This window comes from Pseudorca crassidens, chromosome 11 (assembly GCF_039906515.1).
Source record: "Pseudorca crassidens isolate mPseCra1 chromosome 11, mPseCra1.hap1, whole genome shotgun sequence".
Lineage (NCBI taxonomy): Eukaryota > Metazoa > Chordata > Mammalia > Artiodactyla > Delphinidae > Pseudorca > Pseudorca crassidens.
Window position 1 is genome coordinate 7,625,452 of NC_090306.1, and position 12,900 is coordinate 7,638,351.

At 36.5% G+C, this 12,900-nt stretch overlaps 1 protein-coding gene and 1 long non-coding RNA gene across 13 annotated transcripts in view; one reads left to right on the top strand and one right to left on the bottom strand.

The window, feature by feature from the left end:
* The window catches only part of LOC137201612 (uncharacterized), a 172,811-nt gene that overhangs the window by 142,437 nt on the left and 17,474 nt on the right, over positions 1 to 12,900 (top strand). For 7 of the 12 annotated variants that reach the window (XR_010932251.1, XR_010932257.1, XR_010932248.1 and 4 more), the window contains 2 exons: positions 5,277 to 5,352; positions 8,518 to 8,551. The exons of 1 other annotated variant lie outside the window; for it this stretch is intronic. This is a non-coding gene — a long non-coding RNA (uncharacterized lncRNA). Of the gene's footprint in view, positions 1 to 142; positions 1,143 to 5,276; positions 5,353 to 8,517; positions 8,552 to 12,900 lie in introns of all 12 variants that reach the window. 4 more of the 12 variants (XR_010932249.1, XR_010932254.1, XR_010932255.1 and 1 more) reach the window with 2 other exon arrangements.
* Positions 1 to 12,900, bottom strand: part of LOC137201611 (pregnancy zone protein-like) — a 41,397-nt gene that overhangs the window by 12,588 nt on the left and 15,909 nt on the right. Inside the window, exons 14-18 of the mRNA XM_067695667.1 lie at positions 10,691 to 10,833; positions 7,768 to 7,917; positions 5,290 to 5,454; positions 3,253 to 3,352; positions 369 to 531 (exon numbers count right to left, since the gene is read on the bottom strand). Of these exons, the coding sequence (XP_067551768.1) occupies positions 369 to 531; positions 3,253 to 3,352; positions 5,290 to 5,454; positions 7,768 to 7,917; positions 10,691 to 10,833 (721 nt within the window). The remainder of the gene's footprint in view (positions 1 to 368; positions 532 to 3,252; positions 3,353 to 5,289; positions 5,455 to 7,767; positions 7,918 to 10,690; positions 10,834 to 12,900) is intronic.

A 12,900-nucleotide genomic window follows, 5' to 3' on the forward strand; every position in this document is an offset into this window, starting at 1 on the left:
AGGAGGAGAGTCAATGAGTCCCCTTTAGCAAGCACCACAGCTGATCCTAGAGCATGAAAACTTAGTGTGCTAAATGTTAAACTTGATATAAGGTTTGGTGTTCATAATGAGGTCTCTGAAAGTTTTTTTTTTTTCTTTTTAGGGTCGAGGGTAGCTTCCTACTTTCTGTTATTTTAAGTATCTCAGGACCAAATTAGAAAAAGAAGATTGCATTGTTTAGCTATGAGATAAATGAACTGTGAATCTAAATAACTACCAGAAAAGAGCGGAGCAGAACGGAAAGGATCAGGAACCAATGATCACACCAGAATTATAGAGAAGGATTCAAATCCTTTTATGAACTCAATTCTGGGCAACACACAACTTACTCGAGTGCCACCAAGTCCCAGATCCAGGTCTCAGGGAAATACTTCCGGACTGTCTCTTTCACTTCCACAGCTGGAGGGTTTTCTCTCCCTACCATTGGATAAGCTATCCCTGCATTTCCACGTGCTAGAGCAGAGACTTCTGGGCCCATTGGACCCAATTGACCTGTCGAGAGAAAACACACAGGGCCCAACATAAGCCTCAATTTTATCAATTTCTTACAGCTGCCTTATTTATCAAGTAGAATAAGATCATATGCTCAGGGAATGTTTATTATTAGAACAATTTAACCTACCGGCTTCTTACTTTGTTCACTCATCTACGTGTCCTATTGGAAGGCTAAATCCTATTGCTTCATCAAATGGTTTAAAGGTAACTGTATTTTTCTCTAGAAGTGAAAACAAATGTAGCTCTCCCTAAGCTGAGTTTTCAACTGGTGAAGGCAAAAATAAAGAGTAATTTAAAACAACAAATACTGCTTATACCCTGACGGGATGATCATGTGTTCTCCATTTGCAGTGAGAATCAAACAAGAGGAATTGATAGTAGCTACAGCAAGAGGATTTCAGGAATTTTTTTTAACAGTTAATAAGATATGAAGACATAAACAATGATATAGTAAAGTATGGGTTATAGACAACAGAGACTCAATAAAGGACAGAAAATAAACTTTAGATTGGCCAGAAAAGACTCTACAAAGCAGAACTTAAGAAGACCATGAAAGGATGAGAATCACAGGGGAATGAAGAAGGCATTCCAAGGAAACAGCTACACATGTATGTACACAGAGGTCAGAAGCAATGCTCCAAAGGGATAACAAAAAACCCCTCAGGAGTAGAATGTCTATCTCGGGGCAGGGTGGGGGCATTTAACATAGCTGAGTAAATAGTAGGTGTACTTATATAATAAAACACCATGAAGTTTAGGACAAATAAGTTAGATCTGTTAAGGAGGCAGGAGTTAGGTTGATTTTTAAAAGTGATAAAAGCAACTATACTCCAATAAAAATTAATTTTTTAAAAAACTGACCTGCCAGAGATCAGAAGACATATAAAGATAGTATGTATAAATATATAAATATAAACATACATAAAATAATAGCATTGAACATGCTCTTTTAAAACCTTAAATATGATGACCTATGAATTCTGGAAGTAGCGATTATGTCTGAGAAATAAATGACATGACAGAAGCAATGTTGAAGGGTGATGCAGCTTTCACGGTATAGAGGCTGGATTGAAGTGGAGAAAGATGGAAGGCAAGGAAGGTAAATTATAGTGGCTTTTTAGTACTTTGGTTATGAAACAATGAAGGACAGGACTAAGATGATGTAACTGAACAGGAAAAGGAAAGAATGGAGAGGTGACGAATACCAAATGTAAAATTTGTCTAGAGTGTTACAGAATATCTGTGATAAGAATGTAATGATGGTAGTTTGTTTTCAGGTTTTTCTGGATCATTCCACCTACATGTTTTCACTTAAGATTGAAAAGAAATACAGTTGGTATTAAGGGGGATGTGAAAATAAAGTAATAATAATGTTTTTTAGTTTTTTTTAACCAAAAAACACTGTTATATGGAATCATGATTATATTTTTTTTAATTTATGCTCATGATACCTCAGTGACTTTGGTGTTGTCATTCTGACTTTCAACTGAGCCTCAAAAATGTTAAATGAGTCTGCAAAATTTTTTTTTTTTTGCCACACCACGTGGCATGTGGGATCCTTAGCTCCCCAACCAGAGATCAAACCTGTGTCCCCTTCAGTGGAAGAGTCTTAATCACTGGACAGCCAGGAAAGTCCCTGAGTCTGCAAATTTTCAAAGTTATATGTGTCATACCAGATAAAGGTATGATGAAAACTTGTTTTTTTTTTACTACACGAATTTGTTTCTGTGGAGGGAATATTCTTATTCATTCCTCTACTTTCATAACTTTACTCTTTGTCTTCCTAGGCAAATAATTTCTTCTGTATTAAATGTGTTTAATTTATTTTTTAAAAACACTTTATACCACCAAATTTCTTATTACAAAATGGATTAGTAGCCATCCCAGCATGCCTCTAGACACTTCTCTAGGCCTGTTAGCAGCAGAAAAGAAAATAGTCAGAGCTAGAACCTTTTCAACTTTTCCTCTTTTCTAGGTGTACCTGAGACACACAAAGAGACTAAGTATATTCACCAAAAGCTGAATTATTCTATTTTGTTCAATATGTCAAAATCACTCTGATTTCCATAAAAGAATATGACAGAGGCAAACAATATCTATATAATCCTTCACATTTCTCAGCATCCCTTGCAGGTAGGGCAATGAGATATATGCCACTTCCACTGCTGGCCATAAAAGTCATGTGCAAATCTATTCCTTCTTCCCTGTGGTAGTAACCTTGAAAGGCACATTGGAGATGGAGTCACAAGATGAAAGCCCAATGAACCTCCCTGACAATGACTGGTCAGGAGGTGTTCTGAACAGCTACTGGACTCACAAGCAGTGTTTGTGAAAGGAAAAAATAAACTGTTATATACTTAGCCTCTGAGACGTGGGGGTTTGTTTGTTACTGCAATATAATGTATCTTATCCTGACTAATTTAGGTATTGAAGCCACAGTGGGTTAAGAGGATTTAAAGTACCAAGACTATTGAAGACTATAACAGAAAAGTATTTGATTTGGATGAGAGACAGAGAGAGAGAGAGAGGGAAAGAAATAATAATGGCTTAAAAATTATTTTTTCTGGGGAAAAGTATTATATGAAGAAAATTTACCGAGAAGTTGCTGCGGAGTTACAACATTCAGTACTTTAAAAAATGGCTTTTTATCCCAACCCAACGCAGCAAAGCATCACTTTTCTTCTATTATTTTAGCAGATAAATAATTCTCACCCTTACCTCCTGCATAGATCATAGATGCTCCTGGATATGGCTGAAGCAGCTGACAAAAATGTGGCTTGTGGATTTTTGAGTTGGTAAAAATATTTAATCCTACAGACTGGAAGAAAAATAATTATTAAAGCATACTGGCAATCCAGTCTGGAGACTAGAATATTTCCTTACGTTTGTATTATACTCTTACTATTATTATACATATAGCTCATAGGATCATCATGAAAATTCCAAACAATGGAGAAGAGAGGTATTTTATAAGTATGAAAATGGGGTCAAAGAAAGTCCAGATCATCCAGTTAGTGAATGGGAGCTGGGATTAGGATCCACTTCTGATTCCTATTTCTGAATTTTGTCTCCTATGTGCTGATGCCTCTTTAATTATCTTTTGCCTCCAAGAAACTTGAGTATTTTAATTTTGGATGTTTTTCTTTCCTTCCTTCCCCCCCCCCAAACCAAACATTAACTTTGTGGCAGACAGTAATTTTTTGTTTCTTTTCCATTGAACTTGTAGGGCTGCATATTGGAGATTTTTCTTTCTAAATAGATTTATTTATTTATTTATTTATTTTTGGCTGCAATGGGTCTTTGTTGCTGTGCGCAGACTTTCTCTAGTTGCAGAGAGCGGGGGCTACTCTTTGTTGCGGTGCGTGGGCTTCTCATTGCAGTGGCTTCTCTTGTTGTGGAGCACAGGCTCTAGGCGTGCAGGCTTCAGTAGTTGTGGCACATGGGCTTAGTTGCTCCGTGGCATGTGGTATCTTCCCCTACCAGGGCTCGAACCCGTGTCTGCTGTGTTGACAGGCTGTGCCACTATGCCACCAGGGAAGTCCTGGGGATTTTTCTTCACAGTCAGTACACTTTGTTTTGTTTATGTTTATTGGAAAATATTGTTTTGTTTATGTTTTATTGGAAAATATTCCTTTGCCTGAATATCTATGTTCAACTCATCCCTTTTGTGATTTATCCTTTCCTTTTTTCTTTCTCACTGTCTTTTAAGTATCTTGAATCTCTGCATGCAAAACACAATCGCAGATGTCCACAGTAGCCTGATTCCTAGAGCCCCCCTGTTCCAAGCTTCCTCTTTCTTTGATATTAGTCACAAATACTACTTGCTGTCCTATCTCAGAGTACTTGGAAAACTGTGGGACACTGAAGCACAGTTGTCAGTGGTGGCAGTGATATGGAATGGGGAGAAAGAAGTCAGAAAGAAATGTTTAAAGATGCTGCAGTTAGCTAATAAACCGAGTCTTGTTTTTCTCCCTCTACCACCGTCTGATTTATGATTCTGGAGGCTCCAGAAGAGGGAGGTTTAAATTGTTCTCAGCTAAGCTGCAGACCTCATCAGCTAAGCTGATGTATGCTTTCCTCAAGGTATAATGAGAGTTTTCAGTCATTTTTGGTAGAGATAAGATTTAATCTCACAACCTGGATAAACTTCCTTTTCATAACTCTGCCTGATTAAAGATACACATTTGAGCTAACGTACCTAAGGCAAGCTAACGTTTCTACTCCAAGTTTTGTAAATCTTTTCTTTATGAACAGCTACTTTCAGTTTTCCTGAAATTTTACTGCACTGAAGGTGTTGGCTGAAGTAATGTACTTTGTGAATTTAGTCATTTACTCAATCATTTATTTTTGTGAAAATGACTATTATAATGGCTGCCAATAGGGTACTCACCTTTCCAAGGCTGTCAGAGGTGCTATGGGAAATATTTTGTTTTTCTCACATATTGGAATCTCTGAGAATCACTGAGAGGGGAATATGACAGTGATAACTAGTTTTGGGATCAACTTGGTTAAAGTTGTGACCCTAAAAGTATACCCCTGCCTGTTTAAAATGCCAGAGAAATTCATGATTGACTCTCTGTGTGTATACAAAGTTCTCTATGCCTCTGAGATTTCAATATTTTTCTGTTAATCACAGGTTTTCTTTTTGGTGAATGAGAGGAAGATCAGATTTTAGAGCATAGAAATCTATTTGTTCTCCATCTTAACAAAGACTTAGAAATCAAATTTGGTTATGTTTTTAGGAAGAAGAATTACCTCAAAGATACTGTAAACATCATCATCACTCAGGACCTGCTTTGGTGTGTAAATGATTCCATTGTGAGTTATATCTTCTGCATTGATGCATTCTTCCCCATCTTCATTCATGGGACCTCCATATCTAACACTAAGGACGCTCTTTACTGGTAGCAAATCATAGACCTGCAAAATAGAGAGAACAAAGGAAAAACTCTTATTTATTTTATTTTATTTTATTTTGAGTGTGATAATGTTCAATCTGGAGTTTAAGAGATCACGGTGCTTATTTAACACTCCCATACCAACATTATAAAAAGTGACACAGAAATCATGGGGAGATATTAAGGGTTATGGATCCTAATGCTCTTCTTGTACAAAAGAAATTAATACATAAGATATCAAATTAATTGATCAAAGACTCACAGCGCATTTTGGCTGAGTAAGTATAAAACTCAAGTCTCTTTGTCTCCCAGCCCAAACGCCTACTTTTAAAAGAAAGCAAAAATGTGGACAGTACAGAGAAACATCATGAAAGAATAAAAGTCATTCATACCCATCACCCAGTAACAACCTCTGTAAATACTTAATTCATTCCCTTTTCCCATTTTATATGATTAAGTTCTTACCAAGTTTTTTTTTTTAAGTCTACTATTTTAAGACCAATTTTAACTTGGAAAAAAACTAGGTACAGGGGTAACCTAGAAATAAATCCATTCCAGTTCAGTTTTCACCCAGAGCCTAGCATAAGGCTACCTGCTCAGTCATATAGTGTTCATTAAACACACAGTGACTCCATGCGGACCTGCTGTCATCTCTTATCTAAGCTACTACAATAGCCGCCTAACTGTTTTCATTCTTGCTCCCATACTCTGAGTGGCAAACAAGATCTTCTTACCAAATAAATCTAAATCACTAAATCACTCTCCTGCTTAAAACTCCTCAGTGATTTACCACTACATTTGCTGTCAACTCCTAACTCCACTGCAAGCTCACAGTACTTGTCATGATCTTCTTTACTTTCCATCCCACCTACCACCTCTACCATCCTCTTCTCTCACCATTACGTATAAGGTCATTACCTTTTCCTCTTTGAACACTGCAGACTTATTCTGACCGCAAGACCTACAGGCACGCTGCTTTCATTCTTTGTAATGCCTGCCCCTACCCCCCATTATCTGACAATCTAAGAAGACACCACTAATGACTATATCAAAAATTGTTCAACTCTTTTCTTTAGCTCAACATCCTGTTTATTCCTTAAATGATACTTATCAAAATTTAGAACTATTATATGTTTATATGCTTTTGTTGCTTGCTTGTTTAATAACTCACAAGACTATACGTCTAAAATGGTCAAAGACCACATCTGATTGTTCACCATAAAAACTCCTATTCCTGGAGCAGTATCTATCCCGTAATCCAGACGCAGGGGATATTCGTTAAATAAATAAATGGACAATGAAGATTGTAAACTATTGGGCCTTTTTGGAAGTTCTTCATTATAAGAAACATCTTTAAAAGACAAGTTTGGTTGGAAACTCTCTTTTGTCCATACTTAAAACCAATGAGTAAGTGCCTGTTTTTTTAGAGAAGACTTAAAAACCTGGCATTTCACATACTATCTTGAATTGTGGTGTGTTAGACATGGCATTGAATAAAATTTGGTTCAAATCCCACCTTTCAAATATAATTTTGGGGCTTCCCTGGTGGCGCAGTGGTTGAGAGTGCGCCTGCCGATGCAGGGGACACGGGTTTGTGCCCCGGTCCGGGAAGATCCCACATGCCGCGGAGCGGCTGGGCCCGTGAGTCATGGCCGCTGAGCATGCGCGTCCGGAGCCTGTGCTCCGCGGCGGGAGAGGCCCCAGCACTGAGAGGCCCGTGTACCGTAAAAAAAAAAAAAAAAAAAAAAATATATATATATATATATATATATATATATATAGTTTTGGCATGTTCTTTCTATAGTTGCTTAATTTATGCTGGCTGTGTTTTCTTCATTCATAAAATTAAGGTAATAATATCCACGTTAAGGAATTATTATTCATTTATTCGTTCATTAAAAATGTGTTGAGGGACTTCCCTGGTGGTCCAGTGGTTAGGACTCCACACTCTCACTACCGAGTGCGTGGGTTCAATCCCTGGTCAGGGAACTAGGATCCCGCAAGCCATGCAGTGTGGCCCTCCCCCACCGCCAAAAAACAAAAAAAAGAAATGTCTTTTACATGTAAGGACTGTGCTAGGCACAGGGAATGTAGTAGTGAACGAGACTGCTCACTCTTTGATATGTTATAGCAGAGAATGAAGTAAGATGATCTGTGTGAAGCACCCTGTGCAATGTCTTTTTTGGAACTGAATTGAATCCAAACTCATATGTGACTTACTACACTATGCCTGACACTGTGAAGAACTTGTCCTTTGCAGTTATAACTTCCAGCTTCCAAAAATGGTCATATCATGTGTGCATTTTCTGATATGCAAGACTGAAATGGGACTCACTGACTGAGGTGAGACCTCAGCTTCAGGCTTCATTAGCAGGACACTCTGGTCCACCGCACGGAGGGCACAGAGGGAGTAAGCAGCAGCTGTGACCTTCAGGTTGATATCTGAGGCTGGCAGTCCCCGGGCTGAAGAGAAGTTCAAATTTACCTGTAAAGAGGATATGATTATAGCCACACATTTTCTAATTGTTACAATCTTAAAACTCTCTCCTACCCCAGGGTAGGACTAGTCCTTTCCACACTTCCTTTCTCTTCATCCATGTTAGAGAAGGGTTAAGAGGTGAAGCTGCCTGACGACTACCAGTTAACCATCTCTGGAATAAACTGGAAATGTGGTTCGATTAACTCAGGTTTCCCACTCTCTTTATAACCAGTGAAATATAAATTGATGTTGATCACAGTAAAAGAGAATCTTGAGTGGGAATTGGAATGCACACGCTAACAAAGATACATACCTATCTCCATGCAGTGTTTTTGTGATGAATGTGTGCAGTTTGCACGGGGCTGTGAAAAATCCTATTCCACCTCTAAGACCAGCCAACGAAGTCTCCTTCAGTTGGCCCTCTTAATCACCTGGCATTCTATAGCGGTGTAGTACTGTTTATCAGGATCAGAAATTTACTCATTAATTTAAAAAACTAAACATCTAATATGCATCCTAAGAGTTAATTCATTGACAATATTCAAAGGACTGTGAATAAAGAATGAGAACTACAAAATAATGAAAAATGTGCGTAATTTTTTTCAGAGTTTTGACTGGTTTGGCCAGTAGAAATTCATCGGTAAGTGAATCTATTGGTTCCTTATGTTTATGTTAGAATTTTTTGAGTAGAATCTTGAGTAAATTATAAAATAATTTGGAATTTAGTTACTGCAGTAGCATCCATTAAGCTTCCAGGTTCTTGAACTGAAAGCTGATTTGGACTGCAATGAAATAGTACATTCCGTTAAATAATATTTGACTTGGATTGCTGGATTTAACTATGATAATCTGCTATGTGGTCTACTGAATTAATGTAACACTTTGGATTCATGTATATCATAAGACATATATGAAAAAAATTAATTGATTTATCCTCAAGGTGCAGTAGTATTCATCTCTATAGTTCAATATATTATGAAAACACCGCTTTTGGAGAATTCTATTTTAAATATGTTTGTTTTTATTTTTAGAAAATTTAAGTTCATTAAAATATGTTTGTGAATGTCCATACCAAATGAACAAGTGAGTTATTTGAGATTATAATCACTGAAAATACTCCTAACCAAGAAATGGATATGCTTGAAAATGTAACATGTTCTACTGATATGAGAACCAGAAAAGAACTTTAAGGCATATTTTGAGAGCCTGTACCTATCCATATTAATCAATGTTATCCTTAATGAATAATTATTTCCAGTTAGGAACAACAATTTAAACTGTTACATAGTATTTAATCTGTATAATAAACCTGTCATTATTAAAATAAGAAAGTGGTATATGGATGGTGAATAGAAAACAGGTTTCTTCTTTCCAACAAAGATCAAAAAATTATTTAAAGTATATTGGTTTAAAGAAACACAGGTCTCAGACAGACCTGGATCTTTCCTCACATTCTCAACCCACTTCTTACTCTGCTCATCATCCTGTCAGGATGTCTCACTTCTAGGGTCCTTAATTGTTAACTTTAGTAACTCTCTAACTTTTAAACACACAGTCAACTTTCTTCTGAATACTGCGAAAATCTTCATCTATATTTATCATAGCTTATCTCCATCTCTGATCAATGATAAGTGAAAAGATATTTGATGTAAAGTGATTGAATATAATGTCCATGGACTTTTGATTCTATGTGGAAGTTTTATGATATGACACAGAGCTGTCATATGTTTTTGCACCAGAGTGAAGCCACTGCTGGGATGAGTGTGCTGAAAGCTGTGGCATAAGATGGGCATTCCAAGGTTTAACAAAAAACTAACTACCCATGATTAGCAATAAAGACATTGAAGCTTGAAGCAAAAGTCTCTTCTAGGTTTATATGAAACACACAGAACATCCAAACAGAACACAAATGATGCTATTGGACATCTGTCCAGGTTTAATAGCATTCTTTAGTAAGATGGAGTTGAAAATTTATTCAGAATCCACTGTGTATTTTCTTAGATCATTGTATGTTACAAAGGACAATCTAAATGTAATTCTCATTGCAGAAATGTTCACTTCCTGTAAATGCATATTGTTTTAATCTTCATAAAACTCATGTCAGAGTCCTTGTAGGTATATTTTAAAAAATATATCTGAAGTCTGTGGATCCTAGTTGATTGTTAATGTTAAGATTACCCAGAAAATTCTGTTGGGATAAAGCTTATTAATATCTCAGTAGGCTTCTCATTACACCTATGCATTCTTTGGAAATATAAGAAGATCCCATATGCAACTTAGATTTTTATGCTATAGTCATTATTAGAGTGCCCAAGCTATGTTTCTCAAAATGGGATACACACATATACCCCTGTTCTGTTTCAAATTCAAAGTGAATTTAACTCACAATAAATTACTGATTTCTGCAGTAGTACATGGAGGCGTGTCAGGGGGATATGAGAGAATAAAACTGACATCACTGTGAAGCATCATTTTTAACTGAAAATTTGGGGAACAAACATTTCAAAATTAAAACTATTAAAGGTTAATTGTAGAATATATTTTGAATTCCACATGAATTTTCAGATAAAGCAAGAGAAAAAATTGTGCTAATGGCCACCTGCTTTGAACTACTCCTCTAGACCTCCCGGGGCTTAGCATCAATCTTTCCTTTAGAGGTTCTTTGGCAGAAAGTTTTAGGAGCACTACATGGCAGTTTTTAAATGTACATAAGGTCCTTATTTTCCATACTTCAAAAGGGGAGATGAAGAAAAGGACTGGACTTAAACAAAACACCCACCTTATTGGGAAAACAGTTTTCAATCTCGAGTTTCTCAGTATCTGCAATAACTTCTCCATTAGGTAAAATAGTATAAATAAGCAACTGGGCTGTAGGAGCAATGTCTGATTCCACTTGAAAGGAGAAGGAAAATACCCCTTTCACTGGAGAGTAAAGAAAGTTCAAGATCATAGATTAGGAAGAGGGAAGAGTTTCAATTTTATAAAGAAGAGGTTCTCAAATTATTTAACTTATTTACATTTGGAGCATATTGAAGTAAGACTTGCATTTATACCATTTTGTGTGCATTAGTATTCAATAAATATATGCTGAACTAATGACATTTTCCCTTAAAGATATAGGTTAAATTGTTCATTTCCTCTGCGGAAGTAGAAAAGAACATTTAGTGAATGTCTCTATTTTTAAATTTAAAAAAAGACGTTAAGAATTCAAGAGAGAAGAACTTTTAGACACCTTTAATGATCTCTATCTATGATCCAGTCAGCACAGTTCTTGTCATATGCATGAGGCCAAGTCAAAGAATGCAGCATAGTCTCTACCTTCAGGCCATTTAAAACACAGCCGAGATACAGGTACAAATAATCACATACAAAACAGTATGCCTCCGATTTTTATAAAAGAATTCAATGCATTTATCTTAGTGGTTACTTTCTATGTGAATTACATAGTGTTTAATTCATGTATCTGCTTAATCTTCTCAAAAATGTTCTGTTTTATCTTTGTAGCATAAATTTCTTTAAAAACTATAGCCTTCCTGTATCTATAGAAGATCTGAGGGCAGCTTGTGGTGAAAATACACAAAAACAGCAGGGTCAAAATAAATTTGAAACAATGATACTGAAACCATATGAAATTGGACTTCTCAAGCAGGGTTAAACAGAGGCAGGAATAAATTTTATTAAGAAGCTATAACAGGGCTTCCCTGGTGGCTCAGTGGTTAAGAATCCACCTGCCAATTCAGGGAACATGGGTTCGAGCCCTGATCCCGGAAGATCCCACATGCCGCAGAGCAACTAAGCCTGTGCGCCACCACTACTGAGCCTGCGCTCTAGAGCCCATGAGGCACAACTACTGAAGCCCGCGCGCCTAGAGCCCGTGCTCCACAGTAAGAGAAGCCACCGCAATGAGAAGCCCGCACACCGCAATGAAGAGTAGCCCCCGCTCACCGCAACTAGAGAAAGACCATGCGCAGCAATGAAGAACCAATGCAGCCAAAAATAAATAAATAAATAAAAATAAAGTTCCCTTTAAAAAAAAAAAAAAGCTATAACAGATGGTTAAACACTAGAGTGCTTAAATTTAACACTGAGTTTCCCAGAAATCAAAGACAAATGGAAAAGCAACCATTTACATAGTCATCATCAAATAAAATGAAGTGTATTTTTTCTTAGAGAGACACTTCCTTCTCCCCATTTCACCTCTCAAGATACTCAGTATACTATATAATATTTAAACTCTATTACAGGAACTGATTTTGAAGAAATTGCCTTAGGAGGCAGTTTGATTTTTGATATGCTATTAGGCACAATCTTACCTGCTCTAGAAAAACCAATATAATAATCAATCCCATAAAAACCAATGATTAAATGGAGAATTAGAGGGACTGTCCATATTTGAGTGCCTGAATTCAATTTTTTTAAGCAATAAAAAAAACTTTTAGCAAGAGAGATTTTACAATACATATTCTTTATTTTTTCTTGGAAGTATTGACTCACCTTGGGTGAATGGGCTTTTTGATCTTTCTAAATATGCTTTGTTAATAAATATTGCTTTAGTAAAATGATAGCCTATAACTATTCAAATGAACAGAAAAAAGGAAGCTACTTATGAGATTTAGCCTGGGGACATGTAACAAATAAAGAGACTAAATGTACTTAGCTTTTCATAATAGATTATTTCTTGAAAAGTTAGTTATTCTTCCTGGGATAACAGATATCAATGGATATTTATGATTCAAGAAAATCTAGAAGGAGAGTATGATCTAAAAGAGAGAGGCAGGAGTATAAGAGAGATTTGAAGATGGTATGTTGTTGGCATTGAAGATGGAAGAAGAGGCCATAAACCAAGGAATGCAGGAGGTCTTTGGAAGTTGGAAAAGGTGAGGAAACAAGTAACCTCCTAGAGTTCCGGAAGGAATGTAGTTCTGCTCACAACTTGATGTTAGCCTGTAAGACTTCTGATCTACAGAATTATAAGATGATAAATTTGTG